At 42.1% G+C, this 20,873-nt stretch overlaps 1 protein-coding gene across 1 annotated transcript; it reads left to right on the forward strand.

Moving 5' to 3' along the window:
• Positions 1–2,921: 2,921 nt before the first annotated feature.
• LOC105938619 (protogenin B) lies at positions 2,922–20,744 on the forward strand. Its single transcript, XM_012880433.3, has 19 exons — positions 2,922–3,090; positions 3,543–3,842; positions 7,523–7,667; positions 7,762–7,895; positions 7,991–8,287; positions 8,457–8,616; positions 9,263–9,510; positions 10,632–10,796; positions 10,885–11,190; positions 12,221–12,406; positions 14,373–14,468; positions 14,579–14,765; positions 14,884–15,011; positions 15,135–15,305; positions 16,632–16,814; positions 17,689–17,812; positions 17,905–18,043; positions 18,144–18,251; positions 18,333–20,744. Exons 1-19 carry the CDS (start codon positions 3,024–3,026, stop codon positions 18,720–18,722), a joined length of 3,534 nt encoding a protein of 1,177 aa, XP_012735887.2. The 5' UTR covers positions 2,922–3,023; the 3' UTR covers positions 18,723–20,744.
• The last annotated feature ends 129 nt before the right edge of the window (positions 20,745–20,873 follow it).

A 20,873-nucleotide genomic window follows, 5' to 3' on the forward strand; every position in this document is an offset into this window, starting at 1 on the left:
GATACACAATCTTAGTTTCAAAGTTTGTTTTAGGCTGTTTCAGATATAATAATTTCTTTTCTCTTAGATCCTTCTCGAACTGTGGTACAAGTACCAATGCTGATACTTATTTGTCCCCCGTTGATGTTAAGAAGAAAGTCTGGCTCAGTTTGAAGCAAGATAATTATGAAACAATTTACTGTGATGTACTCGTATTAAACACGGACACCCAAAAAGTCAAGCTGGTAAAGAACTATCAGGAGCTTTTTTTAAAAGTCAAGTTAAGACGACCACCCAACTTAGTTGTGGTTCATTTCCAGGTTAAAAACAAAAAAAGTGGTGGGATTTGCTAATTGTTGACCAGCTTCACTGAAAGCATATAGTATTGCATATGATTTGCTGAAGTGATCATCCTGGAAGGTGCAAATACGTTGTTTTACTCTGGCTATTTTATGCAAGGCAACCTTATTTTATTTTGAGGTCCGGTTGGAGGGAAATTTCTGACTTTGAAGATCTAACTTCCCATGACCATTTACCTACATTTCTCAACTTTAAATTAAGAAATCTCAGCTTATGAGTTAATGCTGATATTGCATCTTTCAGCCAATCATCCGGTGCCAATGCATAGAAATGTTATTTTTTTCCTCCTTTGATTTAGTTAAAATTTTAAACAAGTCCAGATCCCAAATACTGCTTTAAAATGTTTGCCAGTCTTGTGGCACTTAAACATACTCTGCAACATAAAGGTTTGTTGTTGTAATTCATGATCATTTTACAAACATAGTAGGTTTTGAAAAAAAAAAAAAAGATTTTAAAAAGCTCACTGAAGAAACAAAATCTGTCACTAATGTGCAATTAAAGCTGCAAGTCTTTCAAGATATTTCCCCACCACATCTAGAGACTAACGTTTTTGCTCATTCTGCTTGCTCAGATTGTAAAGCAGCTGTCTGAAGCTATTGGTCTAAGCCTAGCAACAGATTCAGAATTGGGTGTAGGTCTGAACGTTGGCTGAGTCTTATACATCCTGTCTTGCTGTAAGATGAACTTCCATCCCAGACTGCACTCTTTTGCAGCGTCTAACAGGTTTTCTTCGACGATTTCTCTGTATTTAGCTCCATCCATCTTTCTATCAGGTCTGACCAGCTTCCCTGTCACTGCTGAAGAAAGCATCCCCACACTGTGGTACTGCCATCACCGTGTTTCACCGTAGAAATGGTCTGTTCAGGCATGTTGTGATGCTACAGCTTTGTGCGTTTGTTTTGATCATGCCTGCTCTGCTGAGTGTTCTGCTTTTCTCATTATCTCCTGGCAGCAACACCTGTCAGCTCCAGCTAGTGGTAATGAGGGCACCTATACGTGACTGTCTGTCTGCACGTTACCTGACCAGGCCTGCCCGCCTAGCCCGCTGGTACTTCTGCGTGTCTCTGATTCACTGTGTGTGTGTGAGCCCTGGACTGTTTCTCGGACTGCCGGCTTACTGCTACACACCTCACAAGCTGCTGCGAGTAAAGCCTGTTATCTGTGCTTCCTCACATAAGCGCCAAGCGAGCGGAGCCCTTGGACCCACGGATCGGATCCAGTGTCAGCTCCCGGATTCTGAGAAGGTTAGTGGCTTTTATTCAGTGTGCACTGCATTCCACTGAGTTGCTTACAGCCCGCTAACCTTAATCTCTCTGTTACAGCGGCTCCTGAGTTTCCCTTCAACACCTTTTGCTTAAATATACCTGCTTCTGTGTTTTGGCTGAATAATCGGGTCTTCTACTTCTTTCATTACCGTATTTTTTGGACTATAAAGCGCACAGTGAATTAACATGTTTTTGTGCATCTTTGTCCACATATAAGGCGTACCGAATTATGAGGCGCGCCATCAGTTTTTGAGAAAACTCAAGGATTTAAAGGGTGCCTCATAGTCCAAAAAATACGGTACATCAGTTGTCCATTGCACATAGCATTATGCATGTCGACCAAAATGACCACAGTCTCACCTGACCAGAGCACCTTCTGCTACATGTTTGCTGTGTTCCCTACATAGCTTGGGGTAAAAGTAAAGTGGGGCATTTTATAGCTGCTTGCTGCTTTTACTCAAAGGCTAACTGATAGTAGTTATGTCAGCAGGTTTTTTTTTATCTCTCCAGCTCCTCAGGTTCTAACACAGGCCTCTTGGCCACTATTTTGATTATTGCTCCCTTCGCTCCCCTCAGTTTCGATGCACTGACCTGTCTGGGTATACGTTCTGCTGTTGGATGATGGTCTGAACAGTGCTTTGTGAGATGTTCAAAGCGTCATTATTATTATTATTTACCCTAACTCTGCTTTAAAGTTCTTTGCAACTTCATTGCTGTCCTGTCTGCTGTGTTCCTTGGTCTGTCTTGTTCACCAGCTGTTCTGTGAAGGCTCCGAGGCCTTCCCAGAACAGCTGGATTTCTAATAAGGTTACATTTTACACAGGCAGACCTGATTAACCAACTACGTGCAGTTCAGAAGACAGCTAGTTACTGGTGTCTTTTAGTAAAAGGGAAAAATAGAAAATGAAAGCCCCATATCATGTTCCTTCCACTATAGTGTTGGGATAATAATGAATAATGAATAATGATAATATTAAGCAAATAAAATACATTACAGAATGTGGTTGTAAAGTGACAAATGTCAAAAGGGTCATGGGTTGTGAATACTTTTGCAAGGCAATGGTCATTGAATGATTTTACGGATAAGCTTCTGACAGAGAAGGTTTTGAGAGAAATTGCGTTATTTTGGGGGCATATTTAGCTAACCTACATACTTAATGTCCCCAAAGTTGACTTCAAACAAAGCAAAGTGTGACTATTTCGATTTGTTGGATTCTTCTTCTCTTCAAATGGGATCAGACGACACGACCGACACGATGCTTTTGCGCATGCGTGGGAGGGCGTGGCCATCCTCCGGTTCCCCCAGAGAGCTCGGTGCTGCGCTGCTGGCTGGCAGAAGCTTTGCAGGAGAGCTACGGGTCGCACGCAGGGGTCCCGCGGCTGTCCCGACCGGGGAAAATGACCCAAAAATCTGGATAAATGGCGAAGTTCAAGATGAAGTCCGGCCAGCGGTGGCTTATTTTTCTTTTCTTTCTACCTTTATCGGGTAAGCGCTGTTATTGTATTCCGTCGTTAACGCTAATTGTGCCGACCATGCTTGAAGCGTTAATTGGTGTTTGCTTTATTCACGTAACCGTAAGTCACATTTCTCTAAAGATGGCGGTATATTTTGACTAAAATACATGTGAACGCTTTATAAAAGAGTTTGTTTCACCGACATGTCACGTTAGAAGTAATGTTTTATTACATTATGAAGCTTTTTGCTTATTTATTGTGTCATGTTTCCCAAAGTTTAGCAAACATTAATATTGTTATCTATATATTTATATGTATAAGCCTGCATTATTTTGTGATGCAGTTTCTCTTCTAAAACTGCTGTTAAATATACTTTATTACGAGCTTATTAGCTCAATTACAGCTTTATGAACGGTCTTTTTTGGGGATGCCTTTATTCTCCTCACAGCTGTTTTGCCAATGTTGTCATCCTGTTTCCCTCAGGTGTTTTATGCTTTAGTGAGCTGTCCTTCATCACAGAGCCCAGTGATGTTACAGCTCTACCAAAGGATCCTGCTGTGTTGGACTGTCAGGCTCATGGGCAGCCTCCGGTCACCATCAAGTGGCTCAAAAATGGAGTCAAGTTGGCGGAAAGCGAGCACTTGAGGTTTCTGCCGAATGGCTCCTTGTACATACCAAAGATAAAGCATACCAAGGAGGATTCAGATGAAGGGTTCTACCAGTGCCTCTCCCAGAACAAATATGGAGCTATCCTAAGCCAAAGATCACGTCTGACTATCGCAAGTGAGTATGGAAAGGAAAAAAAAAAAATCAACAACAAAAACACACTTTTGGAGCATAAGTTATGGTTGTTCACACTTTTATTTGTATCAGGGTTGAAGTTCATGGATTATAAACCTTAAGATGAGAAGCAGATGTACCCTTTAACTCTTTTTTTTTTCTTTTCCTTGGCAAAAACCTTTAAAAACAAGGCTTCCATGTTGTTAGGTCAGTTATAGGGGCATTTAAGAGATTGTTAAATATAGAAGGGGAGTTCATCTAAAAGCTCATAAATACTCTATAAATAGGCAGCCCACTGCTTGCGTACTCACACTTATGTTTTAGAAAGAGCACCGCTTATGTATAAAAACATCAGTTAAAAAATATGAAACTGTATCAGTCTTTGACCTTTAAAACTGTGTTGGGACGGTTGCAGACTTTGGCTCTGTGTAGCAGGCCATTCTGCAGCCACACAGAGGAATCTCTGAATGACCATTTGCCTTTTCAGCTTTTATTTGGAGTGCCCCTGACTGGTCCACAAGAAAGGACTAGATTTCAGGGGGTTTGTTTGTCCACATATCAGTGGACAAGACAGCTGCGCCTATTCAACGGGCCTGCTCTACCGTGCACGCTTTTCAAGGGTGTGTTGCAAAGGGTTTCCCCATGGCTGGTGTCATGGAGACTAGATTGGCCCCTTCAGTGAACTGATTTTGACTCTGACACTTTTTAGGTAGATGTCTCAATACACTACATTCTAAAAAATATATATATAAATTAAGTATAGGAAAAGGAGCATGAATAGAAATAGAAATACATGACAAAATCTGAGTTTATATGTTGTTGTGTTTGTTTGTTTTTCAATTTGCACATAGCAAGGAAAAAACCTTAGTTTTCTACACTGCAAAAACAGAACTAAAAATAAGTAAAATGCTCTTAAAATTTGTGTATTTTACCTTGATTTGAGTAGGTAAATAAGTTAATCTGCCAATAGAATAAGATTTTTTGCACTTAAAATAGGAACAATTTATCTCCATCATCTTATTTCAAGTGCAGTATATCTAATTATCTTATTTTAGGGGTCAAAGTACTCATTCCATTGGCAGATAATCTTATTTACCTGCTCAAGTCTAGGACAAAAACACACATTTTAAGAACATTTTGCTTATTTTTAGATCCGTTTTTGCAGTGTACATACTGACCATATATACAAATTCAAGTTTGAGCTGGTATCCATTCATTCAGTGGAAGGGTTAAAGGTTGGCGGTCAGCTGTAGGGGGAGAGTGGAGGATGGGACTCTGCCGTGCTCCCCTTCTGTCCAGAGGTCCCAGGGGTCTGGGGTCAGCGCTGGAAAAGCCTTTGTGATGTCACAGGCCTGCTGTGGCTGGGGAGCCCCCCCCCCTCTGTTGTTCCTTCCACCCCTCGACCCCTTTCACTGGATCAGGCCCTCTGTTGCCCTGTCAAGGACGGTGCCTTTGTTAAAGGAAGGCCAGCCCGTCATGGGAACGATGGGGCCTGGCTCTCCACAGTGAGGAGTGCAGGCTGGTTATAAACAGCTCTTGCATCCAGGAAGTGTGGTCTTTAGAGTTGGTTTTTGAAGTGCATTCCACATTTGTGATGTTGGATCAGCATGATGTCTTCAAGTATTTACAAAAAAAAACTGCACCTAAACACATGATCTACCACCGTTTTGTCATTAAGTGTAAAAGCTACATATGGAAGATTATTAATAGTGTAGAAAGCGCCCAAATCAGGACCGATTTCTGGGCCAGTCATGAGCTGTTTTCCAACCGGCTCCAGTTTTGGGGTAAGACTGAGGGGACAGGGGGTTGAGGTGAACTTTGACCTTTTCAGGGAAACCTTTGTACTGCTCAACCTAGACATTGATTTGTTCTCTTCAACAGAAGTGACCAAATTAGCCATTAGGACACACCCGCAACGCTGCTCTAAGTTTGTAACTTTCTGCTACTTACTGTTTGCTCCACAATGTTTACCGATCATCCAGGTTGCATTCAGAAAAAAACAAAAATCCATAATTATCTGTTTAGGCTTGGACTCCTGCTCTCATATGTTAATCCGCTAAAAAATGTTGCATAGACAGATGAAATATTGTCAGTCCCATCAATGCAAGACCCAGATCTAAGGTTTTAGTTCCACTCATGAGCCTGATCGCCTGTTTGTTTGTCTAATGTTGACAAGTTGATATCGTAAATTGAAGCATTGCTCTGTAAAACCTAAAAGCTTTGGGTTTAAACATGGCGTTTCACTGGGAAAACAAGAGTATTGATTTTCTATAACATGATATTGACTTTCTCTCTTTGAGGGAAGGGAGAGGGGTGGGGGGGGGGGACTTATCACCTTAATGAATGAAGGCCATTGATCAGATTTTATTGAGTTGGCCCGCTAAAATGTAAATTGGGGGTTGCTTGTTTCTGGTGACTGCTGAAGGACGTTATTGGATGTGCATAAACTAAATATGACTTTCTAGCTGTGTTTTGATTTAGCGCCATCTTGGTGAAAAATTGCCATATGTTTAATTCCAGAAGTCCTAGTGCTGCATTATTGTGACTGGTTTAAAAAAAAATAAAGTTAGATGAACTAAAAACATATCTTCGCAGAAGTTAACACCATTTTAATTTATTGCAGAAATCAGCGCAGAAAAGGACAAATATTCAGTTTATTTATTGTTCCATTGAGACAATAAATAAAAAAAATATTAATAATGACGTTTGCAAACTCCACAAACTGAATGGCAGGCTTGTTACCTTTGCTGTTTTCCTAATGTTGTTTCCAAAAGATAATCAAAAAAGCTTTCATTTATGTTTGAAAATGTGATTGAATGTAGTTCGTATGTAATGTTTACCACTACTCTAAGTAAATGTAGTGAAACACCTCTTACTGATGATCATTTGTACCATTTGAACCGTATCATGATGGATTCATAGCGAAAAACTGAGTACTTTTTAGCGTGTTAATGCATAATATCTAAGTTCTTTCTTTGTCATTTAACTTTCATAAATATTGCAATCAAAAGCTGAAAATGTGTTGATAAAATGCTTAAACTATGTTGCCAAGCCTTAAGTCAGTGTATGCAACTCTTGGAGAAATTGTTTAAAACAGAACAGCTTCATCTCAGACTCTGTGGTTCTCAGATTGGAGCTGAAATATTAACATTCGTGGCAGTAGAGTAAGTAAAAAGGTGGCATGAGAATTGTTTGTTTCAAAGGATGCCAGTAGAAAGCCTTTTTTCCGCCTACAAAGCATTTCCTGCTAAACAGAATGTTGTCTCAGATAGATAGAAAGCACATGGTTGATCTATGTAACCTGTATATATGGCTGAAAGGTGGAAAACTGTCCACATGGAAAATTCAATACCGCATAATATTTTCCATCTGTAGCTGCTTTCAATGCTCTTTAAGCATAGTGCATTGATCTGTTTTTATCTCTGATGATGCATCATTCTCTGTCATTCTTTAATTGATCCATTGATTGGCCAGCTTAGTCACAATGGGGGGAACTGCTCCTCATATCCACAAAAGCAGCTGGTCTCCTAAAGAGATCAATTTCTTTCATATGACCAGTCAACAACCATCAAATTTAGGATGTTTTTTTTTTGCACAAACAAAGTGGTACACGGTTTTATAAATGATGGTGGGATCATTTCTGTATTATTCGCTGCCAACTCATCTTTTTATTGTTCTCACAGGTATCACAGAGTTTGAGTCGCATCCCGTGTCCACGGCAGTGTCTGAGGGTTCTGTGGCGCGGTTCTCCTGCGCCGTCGCCTCCAGTCCTCCGGCCACCATCACCTGGGAGTTTAACAGAAGCACGCTTCCTCTACAGACAGACAGGTTCACGCACCCCGCTTGCATTTCTTTCACCGTGAAACATCCTAGAGGTGCCCCTTGTTGTTCGAGCCTAATTTGACTTTTTCCGTCCTCCCAGGATAACGGTTCTGCTGAACGGAGTCCTTCAGATTCACAACGTTCAACTGGAGGACGCCGGACGGTATCGCTGCGTTGCCACTAACATCGGCAGCCGCTTAAAGAGCAGAGAGGCCACGCTGACAGTAAACAAAGGTACGGCGGTTGCGTTAACATGGGCTTCAAGAGCGAGCATTTTCTCCTCTCAGATCAGATGATTTAATATCCCCCTTTTCCACTTACCAATGCAGCCGGAGGCCCTAAACCCCATCAGAGGCCCCGAATCATCGCTGGACCACAGAACCTAACGGTGTCCCTTCACCATACTGTGATACTGGAGTGCGTGGCCACAGGCAATCCCTCACCCATCATCTCCTGGAGCCGAGCCGACAGCAAACCCATCGATGTTTACAACGCCAAAGTGCTGGGGAACGGGAACCTGGTCATCACCGACGTCAGCTCCAAGCACAGCGGCGTGTACCTGTGCAGGGCCACCACGCCTGGAACACGCAACCACACGACTGCAGCCGCCAACCTCACAGTGTTAGGTATCACCATCTCATCACTCCTCAGTCCACTACTTATGTCTGTTTTTAGGGCTACGTGTGCCGCGATATGATGATAGGATGTGGTATTTGTCATAGAAGTAGAGCTTTCCATGTTACGTTGAATGAATTGGACTGTTTTCATTAGTTGTGTGATGCACATCTGTTTCAGTGCCACCAACCATTGTTGAGAGGCCTGAGAGTCAGACCCGTCCACGAGCCGGCACTGCCCGCTTCATGTGCCAAGCAGAGGGAGTGCCTCCACCACGCATCCGCTGGCTAAAGAACGGAGAAGAGGTTCACCTGAATGGGAGAATAAAGATGTACAGCAGGTACTTTACATGGAGACTTGTGATCAGATGGCTGAATCTTATGAAAACCTGTTAAAAAGTAGAGCTGGGGCGAAGAATCGTTTCATTTTTGGGAAATGGGGATTTTATTTTGTTAATTGGGCTTCCATGAAAAGAAGAAGCAATGCTGAACGTATGCTTAGGGAAATATATTGTAAAGAGGAATTTTTTTAACTATAATGCAAGGCACTTTCATTTACTCTTTTACTTATTTTGTTTAAGTTAGTTTGAAGTTACACAAGTTATGTGAAGCCTGTTCTTAGCTCATTGTGTGATATCACTAGCAGCAAACATTTTGTCACATTTTCGTTGCTCACAGCCGCTAACTTTACTCTCTCTGCCACTGGCAGGGCGGCCATCTTGTTTTACAAGCATGTTTCGCAAGTTTGTATTTAGTTGCTCTTTCAATTCAGGTCAACTCCCAGATTGAAATGCTTGACATAAAAGCAATTTTTTTTTAAATAAAAATGTACATTTCTTTTTGTGGAAGAAAAGGGGGAGGAAAAAAAACTGATTAATCTGATTTAGTGTAATAAATTTTTTATTTTTAAGCCATATCGCCCAGTCCTAGTTAAAAGCGATAAATACATTAATTTCGCTGATTTTTCTTGTGTTTTTATATTCACAGTAAACTGGTGATCACCCAGATTATCCCCGAAGATGATGCCATCTATCAGTGCATGGCAGAGAACGAACAGGGGTCTGTGCTGTCCCTGGCCCGCCTCATTGTTGTCATGTCTGAGGACAGGCCCAGCGCGCCAAGGAACATCCACGCTGAAACCATCTCAAGCTCTGCCATCCTGCTGGCCTGGGACAGACCCCTGTACAACGCAGACAAAGTGATAGCCTACTCCATCCATTACATGAAGGCTGAAGGTAAGACTGAGACACAGAAGCTAGTCTTTGGCAGGGAGGGATAAGAGTGGGAAAAGTTGCAAGATCACGGTCAGCTGCAGTGGGGTCCGGCTGCTGTTGTGTGCGATTAGCTGTTTTGGTGGAGGGCCATCTGTTCTGCTGAACAGAGCAAAGGTCAAGAAGGACTCTATGGCAACTTCACTTAAATAACAACAGACCTAGTCGACCCATTGTCCACTCCCCAGCTCGTTCTGAGCTCTCTTAAAGGGACAGGCCTGCATATAGACATCTCATAGTGTTGCTAACCATGAATGTAGGAAGCTTTGGAACATTTGAATTGAGAAAGCTTTCTGGATGGGAAGCGAAACGTCTTCAAACTTCAGAAAAAAAAGTTGTTTTGTTTTTTTAAACTTTTTTGGAATGTAGGAAGTTATTTCACACACAGCCATGTTTATTGTACTGCACCTCTGAGAAGTCAAAGACGCAAATTATTTAATAGTTCTCTCCAGTGTTCTGAAAGCAGTCCGTGAAGTACGCCTGTGAGTCTTTGATGGAAATGTTGTATTTTTTTTGTTAAGCTATAGCTCATAAGTTAGACTTAGACTTAGACAACTTTATTTGTCATTTTGTATGCACAGAGTGAGTACAGAACGATATTTCGTTTCATACAGCTTGTAAATTGCAGTAAATTTGGGTTACAGTATAAGGTGCAGCAGTGATTCAAAAGTAAACAATTTAAATGTAGACAATGCAGGAGAAGTCACAATGTACAGGTGAGTATTTTTAAAACCATTTTTATGTGCAGAATTGATTGTGCAGAGGGTATTTGTGTAAGAATACAGTTAGTAAATTTAAATTACAGTGTGAGGTGCAGCAGTGATTTAAAAGTAAACCATTGAAGTGTAAACAATATAGGAGAAAGTCACAGTGTACCGGTGAGTTTTTTTTTTTTTTAACATTTGTGTGTACAGAATTTGATTTGTGCAGAGGTCATTTGTGCAAGATTGCATTTAGAAACTAAGAATTCGGCAGCATATTGTAATGCTGGATGGAGATGCAATGATGCAAAATGTGCAGATATGCGAATGTTGTGCAGAGTTCAACCTATTTGCTCACGTGCTGCACAATTCATTGTAATTCAGGTCTGAACAACGAAGAGTATCAGGTCGTTATTGGCAACGACACAACCAGCTACATCGTCGACGACCTGGAGCCGGCTCGAAACTACAGCTTTTACGTCGTGGCTTATATGCCGATGGGAGCCAGTCGCATGTCCGACCAAGTCAGCCAACACACGCTGGAAGACGGTGAGCACCTTCTGCACTTTTAGCAGCAAAACGCTGCGTCTGTTAGGCTAGGCTAGGCCTCAACCTGTCGTCCGTCGTTTTTTTGCAGTACCTCTGCGTACTCCGGAGCTCACTCTGACCAGCCACAGCTCGACGGAGATCCAGGTGACCTGGCAGCCCCTGCCTACTAAGATCAGCCGCGGCCGAGTATTGGCCTACAGACTCTCCTATCGCACGGCTGTAGACGACACCGTCATCAGCGTGGAGCTACCGCAAAACGGCACGCAACACCTGTTGAAGGGCCTGCAGCCCGACACCATCTACCTGCTCCGAATAGCCGCGGCCACGCGTGTGGGCTGGTGCGAGCCCTCGGCGTGGACCTCGCACCGTACATCGAAGATCTCCAGCGGCAGAGGTGAACCCGGCAAAACACGAAGCAAAACGTCGTCTTGGTTTTAGGGAAGTAGAATCTTCACTGCAAAAACTGAACTAAAAATAAGTACAATTTTCTTAAAATTACTGTATCTGTCCTTGATTTGAGCAGGTAAATAAGATTATCTGCCAATGGAATAAGAGTTTTGCACTTAAAATAGGAACGATTCATCTCCATCATCTTATTTCAAGTGCAGGATGTCTAATTATCTTATTTTAGGGGTCAAAATACTCATTCCACTGGCAGATCATCTTATTTACCTGCTCAAATCAAGGACAGATACACTAATTTTAAGAAAATTTTACTTATTTTTAGATCCGTTTTTGCAGTGTTGGTGTAGGGTGACCTTCTGTGGCTTTAGAGCGTAGTTTTACTTTTCCTCATACATGATAAAACATTCAATATTCAATTCTTGAACTCAAAGGGAGACATTTTATGCAAAGCTTGCTTTATTTTTTTTTTGCTTTTGTGATGTCTCTACTTCGTTGGTGTTGGAATTACAGGAGGTTTACTCCTGCCTGGCGTTTGGCATATGATTAGAGTTTGCTCTTGTAGCATTGTCCCGCGCTCTTTGTGCTTGTTCCCCCACAAACCTTTGGGCCTCGCTGTCAGGGATGTTAGAGTGGCCCCTGTCACGGATCATAATAAGAGGGCCTTAGATCTCTGTGAATGGGAGAGAAATGCCCATTTTAGCGTCCTGCTAGGATGGGGGAGGTTTTCTTATTGTCCTCCAAAGATTTGCGCTTTAAAAACTTGGTAATAGTTATAGTTCGCCTTTACATTTAGGTGAAGCAAAGTACCACAGAAAGGATATGATTTTGGTTTAAAAATAAAGGTTTCACTTGTGTTTTTTTTGCTTATTAACATATCAATTTCTATGGTTCACACAGCAGATTTGTTCAACTGAATTTAATGCAGCGGCACTTTTGCTCATTCCCAGTCTTGTTAGTGTTTTTCTTTGCACTTAAACTCTCCAACTGGCCTCATATCTGTCTTGTCTGTCCCCTCTTAGTGCCTCCAGCCCCTGTTTTGCAGCTTGAGGCTCTGAACTGCACCTCCGTCAGGGCCCGTTGGCAGACCGCCCCAGATTCTGTGGCTGTTCTGGGTTTCCGGCTGTGTTACCATGAGGAGGGCCAACCGGAGCAGCCGAGCATCCTGCTGCAGGCTCAGACCTACGCCTACACCATCGGTGGCCTCGGTGAGTAGCGCAATAGCTTGTATTTCACAGGTTTTTTTTTTTTTCTTGGATCTCTGTCAATTAGATGCAGAGTGACTGATGTGTTTTCACTCTTTTTTTGCATGACCTAATTTGATTCAGTGGGCAGTTGGAGGCTGCATTTGCATTTCCAGCCTCTGTCCTGATCAATATGGACTGACCTCTCTTGTCTAAGCGGTAGTCCTCCTCCAGTCTTAGTGTTGTGTGAAACAGGCTTGCAGGGTTAGAGGTCAGTAACCAGATGTCCCTCCCACCACCGATTCCCATCCCAAAAGCTCGCTTAATTATGCACAGCCATTGTGTTGTGTCCTGGAGCAGATCTGCTCTGAGAGGACCTGTACCTCCCTTTAGCTGGACCCTAATGCGCACAAACAAAGACCTCTGGGATGGACCAGAGCCGGACGGAGCATCTGACCTCCAACCAGGAGACAGCAGTCTCGGATTTAGCTCCCTGACCCAACTGGTCATCTGTGCTGTTCATGTAAATAACCAGAAGCTACTCCATATGCAGTATTGACCAGAACCGTACTGAGAAAAATACGAGGCATAAAATGCTGCTGAAGATTCTCAGTCATCCAGGTCATGGTCATTCCAAAAAAAAAAAAAAGTAAAAAACAAAGCAACTGGACTTGTTTTCCGTAGTAGAAGACGTTTCGCTTCCTCTCCAGGAAGCTTTCTCAATTCAAAAAGTCTGGAGTAATGTGGAGTAACAAGCTTTATACAATTGGCAATTAGCATCCATTACAAGGCCTTTGTTTGCCGATTGTATAAATCTTGTTACTCCACATTATTCCAGACTTTTTGAATTGAGAAAGCTTCCTGGAGAGGAAGCGAAACGTCTTCAACTACGGAAAACAAGTCCAGTTGCTTTGTTTTTTACCTTTTTTTTTTTTTTTTTGGAAAGAGGCATAAAATGCTGTTTTTCCCCCCCCAAAGAATCAGGGTATAGTGCTCAGGTCATATCAGATCAGTAGAATTGGAGAAAGTTTTAAATTATTTTTCTCTCAACATTCACCCTGCTACATTTCTCTTGTTTCATATCTAATAAATCTGCTCAAACAATGTCTAGTGTCTCTCCAAGTTTAAGGCTCTAATACAAGGCCAGATGCAGGGGTAGGGGGGGAGAACGGGAGCGAAGGAAACAAAAGGGGCCCATCACCTATCCCACAGCCCTGCTCCCAGATTCCTTCTGTTCTGGGTTGGCCTGGCTCGGTGACCCCAGTAAAACCCCCCCTAAAGTCCCATGGGCCCAGGAGCCCAGCAGCTGAACACTGCCCACAGCCCAGCCCCCAAAACAGGCCTGGACACACTGCTGTCATTGGTCAATACCGTACGGCTGACCTCTCACACTGGAGGCATAAAACACACGTAACGCTCTTTAAAGCATCCAGATTTAAGGCCTGGGGTGACGGTAGTTTTTCAAGTTAAAACACGTTTTTCTATGACATGCTCTCAGGCCCATGCCTGTTTATCTCTACGTATGCCTCCTCTACTATTGTGGATCTCATAGCTTTTCTGGTTGTAGGTGTTCATCTATTGCTTTTCTTCTAAATGTCTATACTTTAGTTTAAAAAAATTGGAATCTGGGTAACAAACTGTGTTTCTAGGCAAGTGGCTGCCCTTGGTGGAGCTTTTAGCTCACGGGTCTTTTTTCATGCTCTGCACAACGAGCTGCAGATGACAAACAGGAACTCGGGGTAACAAAGGAGGCCATGCATTGTCCAAACATGGCCACGTAATGACCTGCTAAATCACGCTCCTGCCGCTTCATTTTTCGTGTGTCAGTCTTTTTTCTAAATGGCCCCGCTATGTTTGTTAGTAATTTGTCTCTTAACTTTTGTCCGCGATGGGCTTTCACATTTTTACACAAAGGCTCCGTTGTGGTTGTCTTGGCAATATCGGGCTTTTACATACTTGGATAGATTTAAGCTATATACTTGTTTTCCAGATCCAAGGAGAAAATACCACTTCAAGATTCTGGCTATCAGCAAAGTCGGAGATGGTTATCAGACAGACCAAACAATGAGCACTCCAGGATGTCTGTGTGAGTACTTCTGTTTAGAGTTTACTTCTAACCAGACAACGAACTGTCTCTGCATCTTCTGCTCATTTTTATTTTATTTCTCCTATTTTATTTCTGTGTGAATCACTCAGCGGCCAGAGACCAGCTGGCTGCAGCTCCTCCCCCTCCACATCAAGTCACCGTCTTGACCAGCAATTCATCCGCGGCGACCCTGCGCTGGAGTCGCCCGGCTTTCTCCTCTGGAAAGGCTGTTAGCTACACGGTGCGCTGCACCCCCGTGGGCACGCACAACGTCTCCGCCATCCTCTACATCCAAACGTAAGCCTCTCAGGAAGCCGGGGCTTCTCCTCCGGCAGAACAAAATACGCCTCATGCTTCCCTAAAATGTCGTTGGTGATGGTTGAGGATGACCGCCTGCCTGATGATCTCTTCACAGCACCAAGCAGAGCGTTACGGTTCACGATCTGATTCCAAACACTCAGTATGAGTTTGTGGTGCGTCTCCATGTGGATCAGATGTCCAGTTCCTGGAGTTCGGTCGTGCACCACCGGACTTTGCCAGCAGGTGATTAACTGGGCGATATACACGCAGCATCATTTCTCTCACAGCTATGCCTTTTTGTTTTTCAGTTTTTGCTAAATTCCTCTGAAATGAACGTTATAAGGACCATTAATGCTCTCTGTGCAGCGCCCAGCCACCCGCCCGCAGCAGTGCGAGTAACTCTGATTGAGGATGACACAGCTCTGGTGTCCTGGAGGGAGCCCACTGAGCCGAACCTGGTGGTGACGCACTACACCATCCTGTACGCTTCACAGCAAGCCTGGATGGCTGGACACTGGCATAGAATACAGAGAGAGGGTGAGTTCGCCTTTTTTAGCAGGTTAGATGCTAAATCGGGGCAAAACAACTTCGTTATCATGTTGAATGAGTAATTAATTATTAGCAATGGTTGATTAAAATCACAAAATGACACAAATAATCTAGATATTTTGACAATGTATCTAAAAAAAACGTGTATAGCAACAGCAACCTTCACAATTAACATCGCTCCTTGAAAAGATGTGCAAAAATGTTTAAAGTAATTTAATGTTTTCAAGAGAAGTGTAATCCCACACTGGAAATTTTACATTTATAATGCAAGGAAATAAAAAAATCCCATGTAAAAAACAAATATTTTAACAGAATCGTGTTGACACGATTACTGGTTTCAATAACAATCCCTTTGAAGAAACTAAAGTATTTTTAAAATGTATAAACCTGTTTGGCTTTATTTCTAATTAGTAATCCATGATTTTCTGTTTCTCTAAGGTATAAATATTATCCAGCCACTAGGTTGGACAAATGCTGTATTTATCATGAGCTCACGCACCCTGAGCGGGATTATAAAGGGATTTTTGTTTTGTCCATGAAGGTCACATTGAAAGAAGCGCCTTAGAGAGTTGTATCTTTCACTCACCAAGCCTCCATAACAGGCATTAGACGCCATGTCCTTCCAGATAGATTGTTAGGGAGACATCCCAGTACAAAGACCTTTTTCTCCTTTCATCACCAACTTAACATTTACAGTTATTTAAACACTTCTGGGACTTTACCAGGAACCATGGGCTTTGTTCAGATAGAGGTAAGATTGAGCTTTTAAGCCACAAAAAACTACAGGCGGGTTCCTCCTCATACAAAGGGTAAATTTCTTGAAATGCGCCTTATGCTGACTGTTAAATTAGAGTTTAAGGCACCGTGATTCGTTTGAAACATTTTAGACAAAACTCTGTGGGATTGTAGCAGTAAACTGAAACTGGGTCGTCCAAATAAACACTTCGGCAGACACAGAATCCTTTTGGTGAAAAGCTCAATCTGGGTTTACGTTTGTGTTGTTTACGATGACTTATGCTGTTGCAGATGAAATTTTGCTAATAATTTATACAATGCTATAGGCCCGGTTGAAATTAAACAGATACTGAGTTTACTGCTCTCACATTTATTTATGTAATTCACTGTTACTGAGATATGTAATCACATTGAGACTAGCGGTCTCATTAACAAGAGATACATCAGTTGCATAAAATAATGACACAATAATTAAAACATTGTATTGGCCTTTAAAAGGGAAATTAAATAAAACAAAAACAAGAACAGGCTTGAAGTGATGATTTAATCCAACGTCTTATCTTTGTCTTCTGATTGCAGGAACTCACACGATGGCCTTATTAGAGAAGCTGGAGCCGGGAAATGTCTACCTGGTGAAGATTTGTGCCTCCAACAAAGTAGGCGACGGACCTTTCTCCAGCATCGTGGAGCTGGTGCCGAAGCGCGGACACGTCCACCGCAGCAAGAACCCCAGGCACTCAGACGGCTTTCCGGTCACCACAGGTCAGCCCGGTGAAGCCATACAAGCACAGCAGGACACACTTATTTTACGTTGCACTTCTGCATCGCGCCTTTATCACCGCTGTACTCCGTTTTCTCAGTAGTATGATTTCTCAGCTGGGTTTGAATTAGGACTGAACAATTAATCGCTTTTTCAATATAATAGCGATTTAAAAAAACGCAATTTCCAAACCGCTGAGGTCTGCAATTTTTGGCTGTGTAACAATTAGGGAATTAGACACGTCCATTAGGTGTTGGTAAAATGTTTAAAGTGGGTTTGCCTCCACATGGAAGGCAAGACAGTTGCAGCAGTGAGATAATCTAATTTTATTACTTGTTTTAGAGTTTATATAATCATACAAAGCATTAAGTACAGGTCAATCAGTTTAATACATAGACTTGCTTGTTGGTTGCACTTTATGTTCAACAAGGATTGATGTTCGATTAAATTAAAAGCTGTTCTCTTGAATAATAATCTGATCAATAGAAACATTAAAAGTTCTTGTTTAAAATAGTCCTTGTTTACAAACATCTTTATTTAGAGGCCATTTTTGTTGCTTGTGGTTAATGCAGAGAAAAGTCAAAATTGCAATTTTGTTTGAAATATATCCTAGGCAGAATACAATCATTTCTGCACAGAGTTTAGATGCTGCGGGTCTTTTAGCAATTAATCCGCACGGCGAGGAAACAAATTGATTTGTTGTTTGTATGTATTTAAACACATGATAAATTAAACTTGAAAAAAATCGCATTGAATCGCAATATTAAGAAAAAAAATCGCAATTAGATTATTTTTCAAAATCGTTCAGCCCTAGTTTGAATCGATTTCATCTGGCTCCCGACGTTCCACCTGTAATGCCGTGTTTTTACCTTCCAGTGTTCTCTGACGGCCTCTACCACATTGACCAGAGGTCCATGACGGGGATAATGGTCGGCGTGAGCATCGCCTTAACCTGTATTGCCATGTGTGCCTTAATCCTCATCAGCAAGGGCAGACCGAGGTATAGGGTTAGCTTTATTTAAAAGCACTAAAAATAAATGTTAGGCGACATTTACATCTGTTTTTTTTTTATCATTTATTATTTTTTATCAGAAAATCAGCAGGTCCCAAAGTCATTGCTGTCAGAGCCTCTGAAGGTCCCCATCCTGGCAGGCCCCTTCCCGGTAGCTACCACCTGGAGAACGTTGAGGCTCTCTTACCTGTGATCAGCAACCAGTTCAAGGATCCTGCGGTAAAGGAAACAGAACAAAAATGAATACGCTTTTAAATACGTCCCGCTGCTGAAATTCAGGTTTAAAAACTCGTTTGCGCTCGTGTTTTTTTTCCCCCAGGGTGGAACTGATGCTGTCACAAATAGTTGCGGTCCAGTCAGGAACAAGACTCAAAGCAAGAAGTGGCTGATTTTCCAGAGAGAGATGAGCAATCTACCTGCAAACGATGTGAGTGGAGCAACATCATCCCAGCGTTCTGCCTTCCTTTCATCAGGTTTCTCACTATTATAGCTTCATTTCTTTCATTAGGCTGAGACAAGAGCCTGCTCCTACGAGCCCGGCCGGACCGTCCTGAGGTACGACGAGCGCCCGGGCTCTGCCCCGCTGCCCCTTTCGTCTCGGGAGATCATCTACGGACCGCTTCACGTGGAGAGCTCTCAGAGCAGCGAAGGCAGCCAGGAAACCGGCGACTCGGGTCACTACTCCAACGAGGAGAGCAACGAAGAGACGAGCAACCCGTCAACCTGCCAGAGTTCAAGAACCGCCCGTTTGGAGTCAGACGCCGGCGCCGCTGGCCCGGATCTTAAGCCGTCTGTTAAAGCGGAACCGGACGGGATGCACTTCCGTCGCTCAGTTCCCGAAGCTTCCTTTCTCACCAGTGCCTCCGGTAACGCTCATCCCCAAGCAGCCTGCTCCTGACACGGCCGGGCCCGTTTCCACACTCCGCCGACCCGAAGCGACGCCGCTTCTACCTCATTCGCTTCCTGAGAAGAGACCCTAGAGTATTTTGTGACAGAGAGGGGCCACCAGGAACCTGCTGCTGGAACGGAAGAAATGTGCATTCGCTTCGGACGTACCCTCAGGATTTTGGATGAATGTCGTTAAAACATTTCTTTCGCTTTTATTTTTTTTTTTTTTTTTACACAACTTTCTACCTGTTTGCGTGTTTGGTATTGTCTGTCCTCACCCAAGCTCACCCACGATGAATGTTTAAGAAGAATGTCAGAATTGACCGGGATACATTTTTATTAGATTTATTAGAGATGCACCGATCAGGATTTCCGTTTTTTTGTGAAGACGCGGAAATCGGTCACCAGCCGATTTCTTGATGCATCCCTAATATTTACTCGTCTACTAGAGCGGAGGATGTAGTGGAGCCCCTTTTTGATGAATGATCTACCTCAGCGTACTGTTTTTATATACATTACTACCTCCTTTTACCACGTCTTCTGCAGTATTACCTCAGACTCAGGGGAGAAAGTGAAAGCGCTTCATTTCCTTGTTCATGTCAACTTTTTTTTTTTCCCCCCTGAGCATTACGTTCCATTTCTGCCCACACGGGTTGAAAGTTATTTTGCTCCTTATTGTTGTTCTTTGCCGTAAAGATGAAAAGTGCATTACATTTTGTCGAACTAATTTTAGCTTTATCCAACAGTATTGTTTGGCATTTTCAGTGCACTGATTCAAAGCTTTAACATGGCCTTAAAAAAAAGAAAAGAAAGGGCTTTACATGCTATAGATGGTTAGATCCAAAGAAAAGGAAAAAATTAAAAAAAAAGACAAAATCTGCACCCAAAGAGTTACATTAGAAACTAAAAGGCAACCAAAAATAAAGCAGATGTCCTTTTAGGGTGTAATTTACCAAAATATTGTTCTTACCAGAGATGTACATTTTCCTGGGTTCTCTGTGTAACTGTTTATAGTGCTTTATTCTGGTGAAAGCTTTAGCACAAGCCTTTGTGCTCCATTTGCCTTCTGAAACCATTGCTAAATGCAGAGGTGATGCCGATGCTATTATCCAAAGAGTTGTTCTGCTTCCTCAGACGGGTTACAGCTTGTTTTCTACAGTTGATCCTTGGTACGGCCTGCTGAAAAGTATACGCGCAAGACCAAAGATTCAGCGTGTCCTGCCAGTGGTGATTGGTTTGTAATTATTCTAAACTGAGAGAGTAATTTGTCATCGTTCATTAAGTTTACCGTAAGGATGAAGACTTGGCTTCTGTCCTTTGTGTTTCCTGTCCAGGTGTGACAGTAAAGGATTCTGACTATCATAATGGAAACCCTCTGAGCGAAGAGCAACATAATCAGATTTTTTCTATCTTTGTAATACAAAATAATCCTAACCAAAGGATCTTTAAGTCTCTGTTCATTTAGTGAATTTCTTTGGTTTTCATTTACATTGTGTACTGGGTTTGTATTCAAAGATGAAATGATTTCCGCAGTTTGGTTTCTAGAAAGGCTTTCTTTTTCACACAGTTTTTATTTTTTTTTTTAAACTTGAGATGTCAGAAAGTGTTCTGGTGTCTTTTTAACCGCCTTGAATTGTTTTAACCCAATTGATTCTTAGGTTCCTTTGGGGAAATTCAGATTTAGATTATATTTCTTTAGCACAATGTTGCGAACCAAAAACATTTATTCTGACACTTTTCCAGAATGTCTTCTTTCAGTTTTAGTTAAGGCTGTGTGATGACTGCTGTAAAATTGCTAAAACTGAAAGTTTATGATGAAGCCAACAGGTTCTGAATTTAGACATAGAATGTAGATTGAACTGTTATTTAAGTTTTCTGATTTTGTTTTTTGTTTTTTTGAGTACCAGAATGCATCTTCTCCACCAAAGAGAGCAACAAAATAGATTATTTTATGGTGTTGAACTGTTGCAACAAGCTTTTTTGATACTCAAACTGATAAGATTAGATAATAAAATTGTTCTTGAGAAAAAGATGATTTGTGTTTTCTTCTTTTGAATGTAAAGCAAAGTTTAAAAGTATGAGTTGAATGACTAAAGTTGACTTGATGATCTCAATTAGAAATGCTTAGATGTCTAAGAGCTCCACACTGCTCCTCCCAGGG

This window comes from Fundulus heteroclitus, chromosome 2, assembly GCF_011125445.2.
Source record: "Fundulus heteroclitus isolate FHET01 chromosome 2, MU-UCD_Fhet_4.1, whole genome shotgun sequence".
In the NCBI taxonomy this organism is placed as follows: domain Eukaryota; kingdom Metazoa; phylum Chordata; class Actinopteri; order Cyprinodontiformes; family Fundulidae; genus Fundulus; species Fundulus heteroclitus.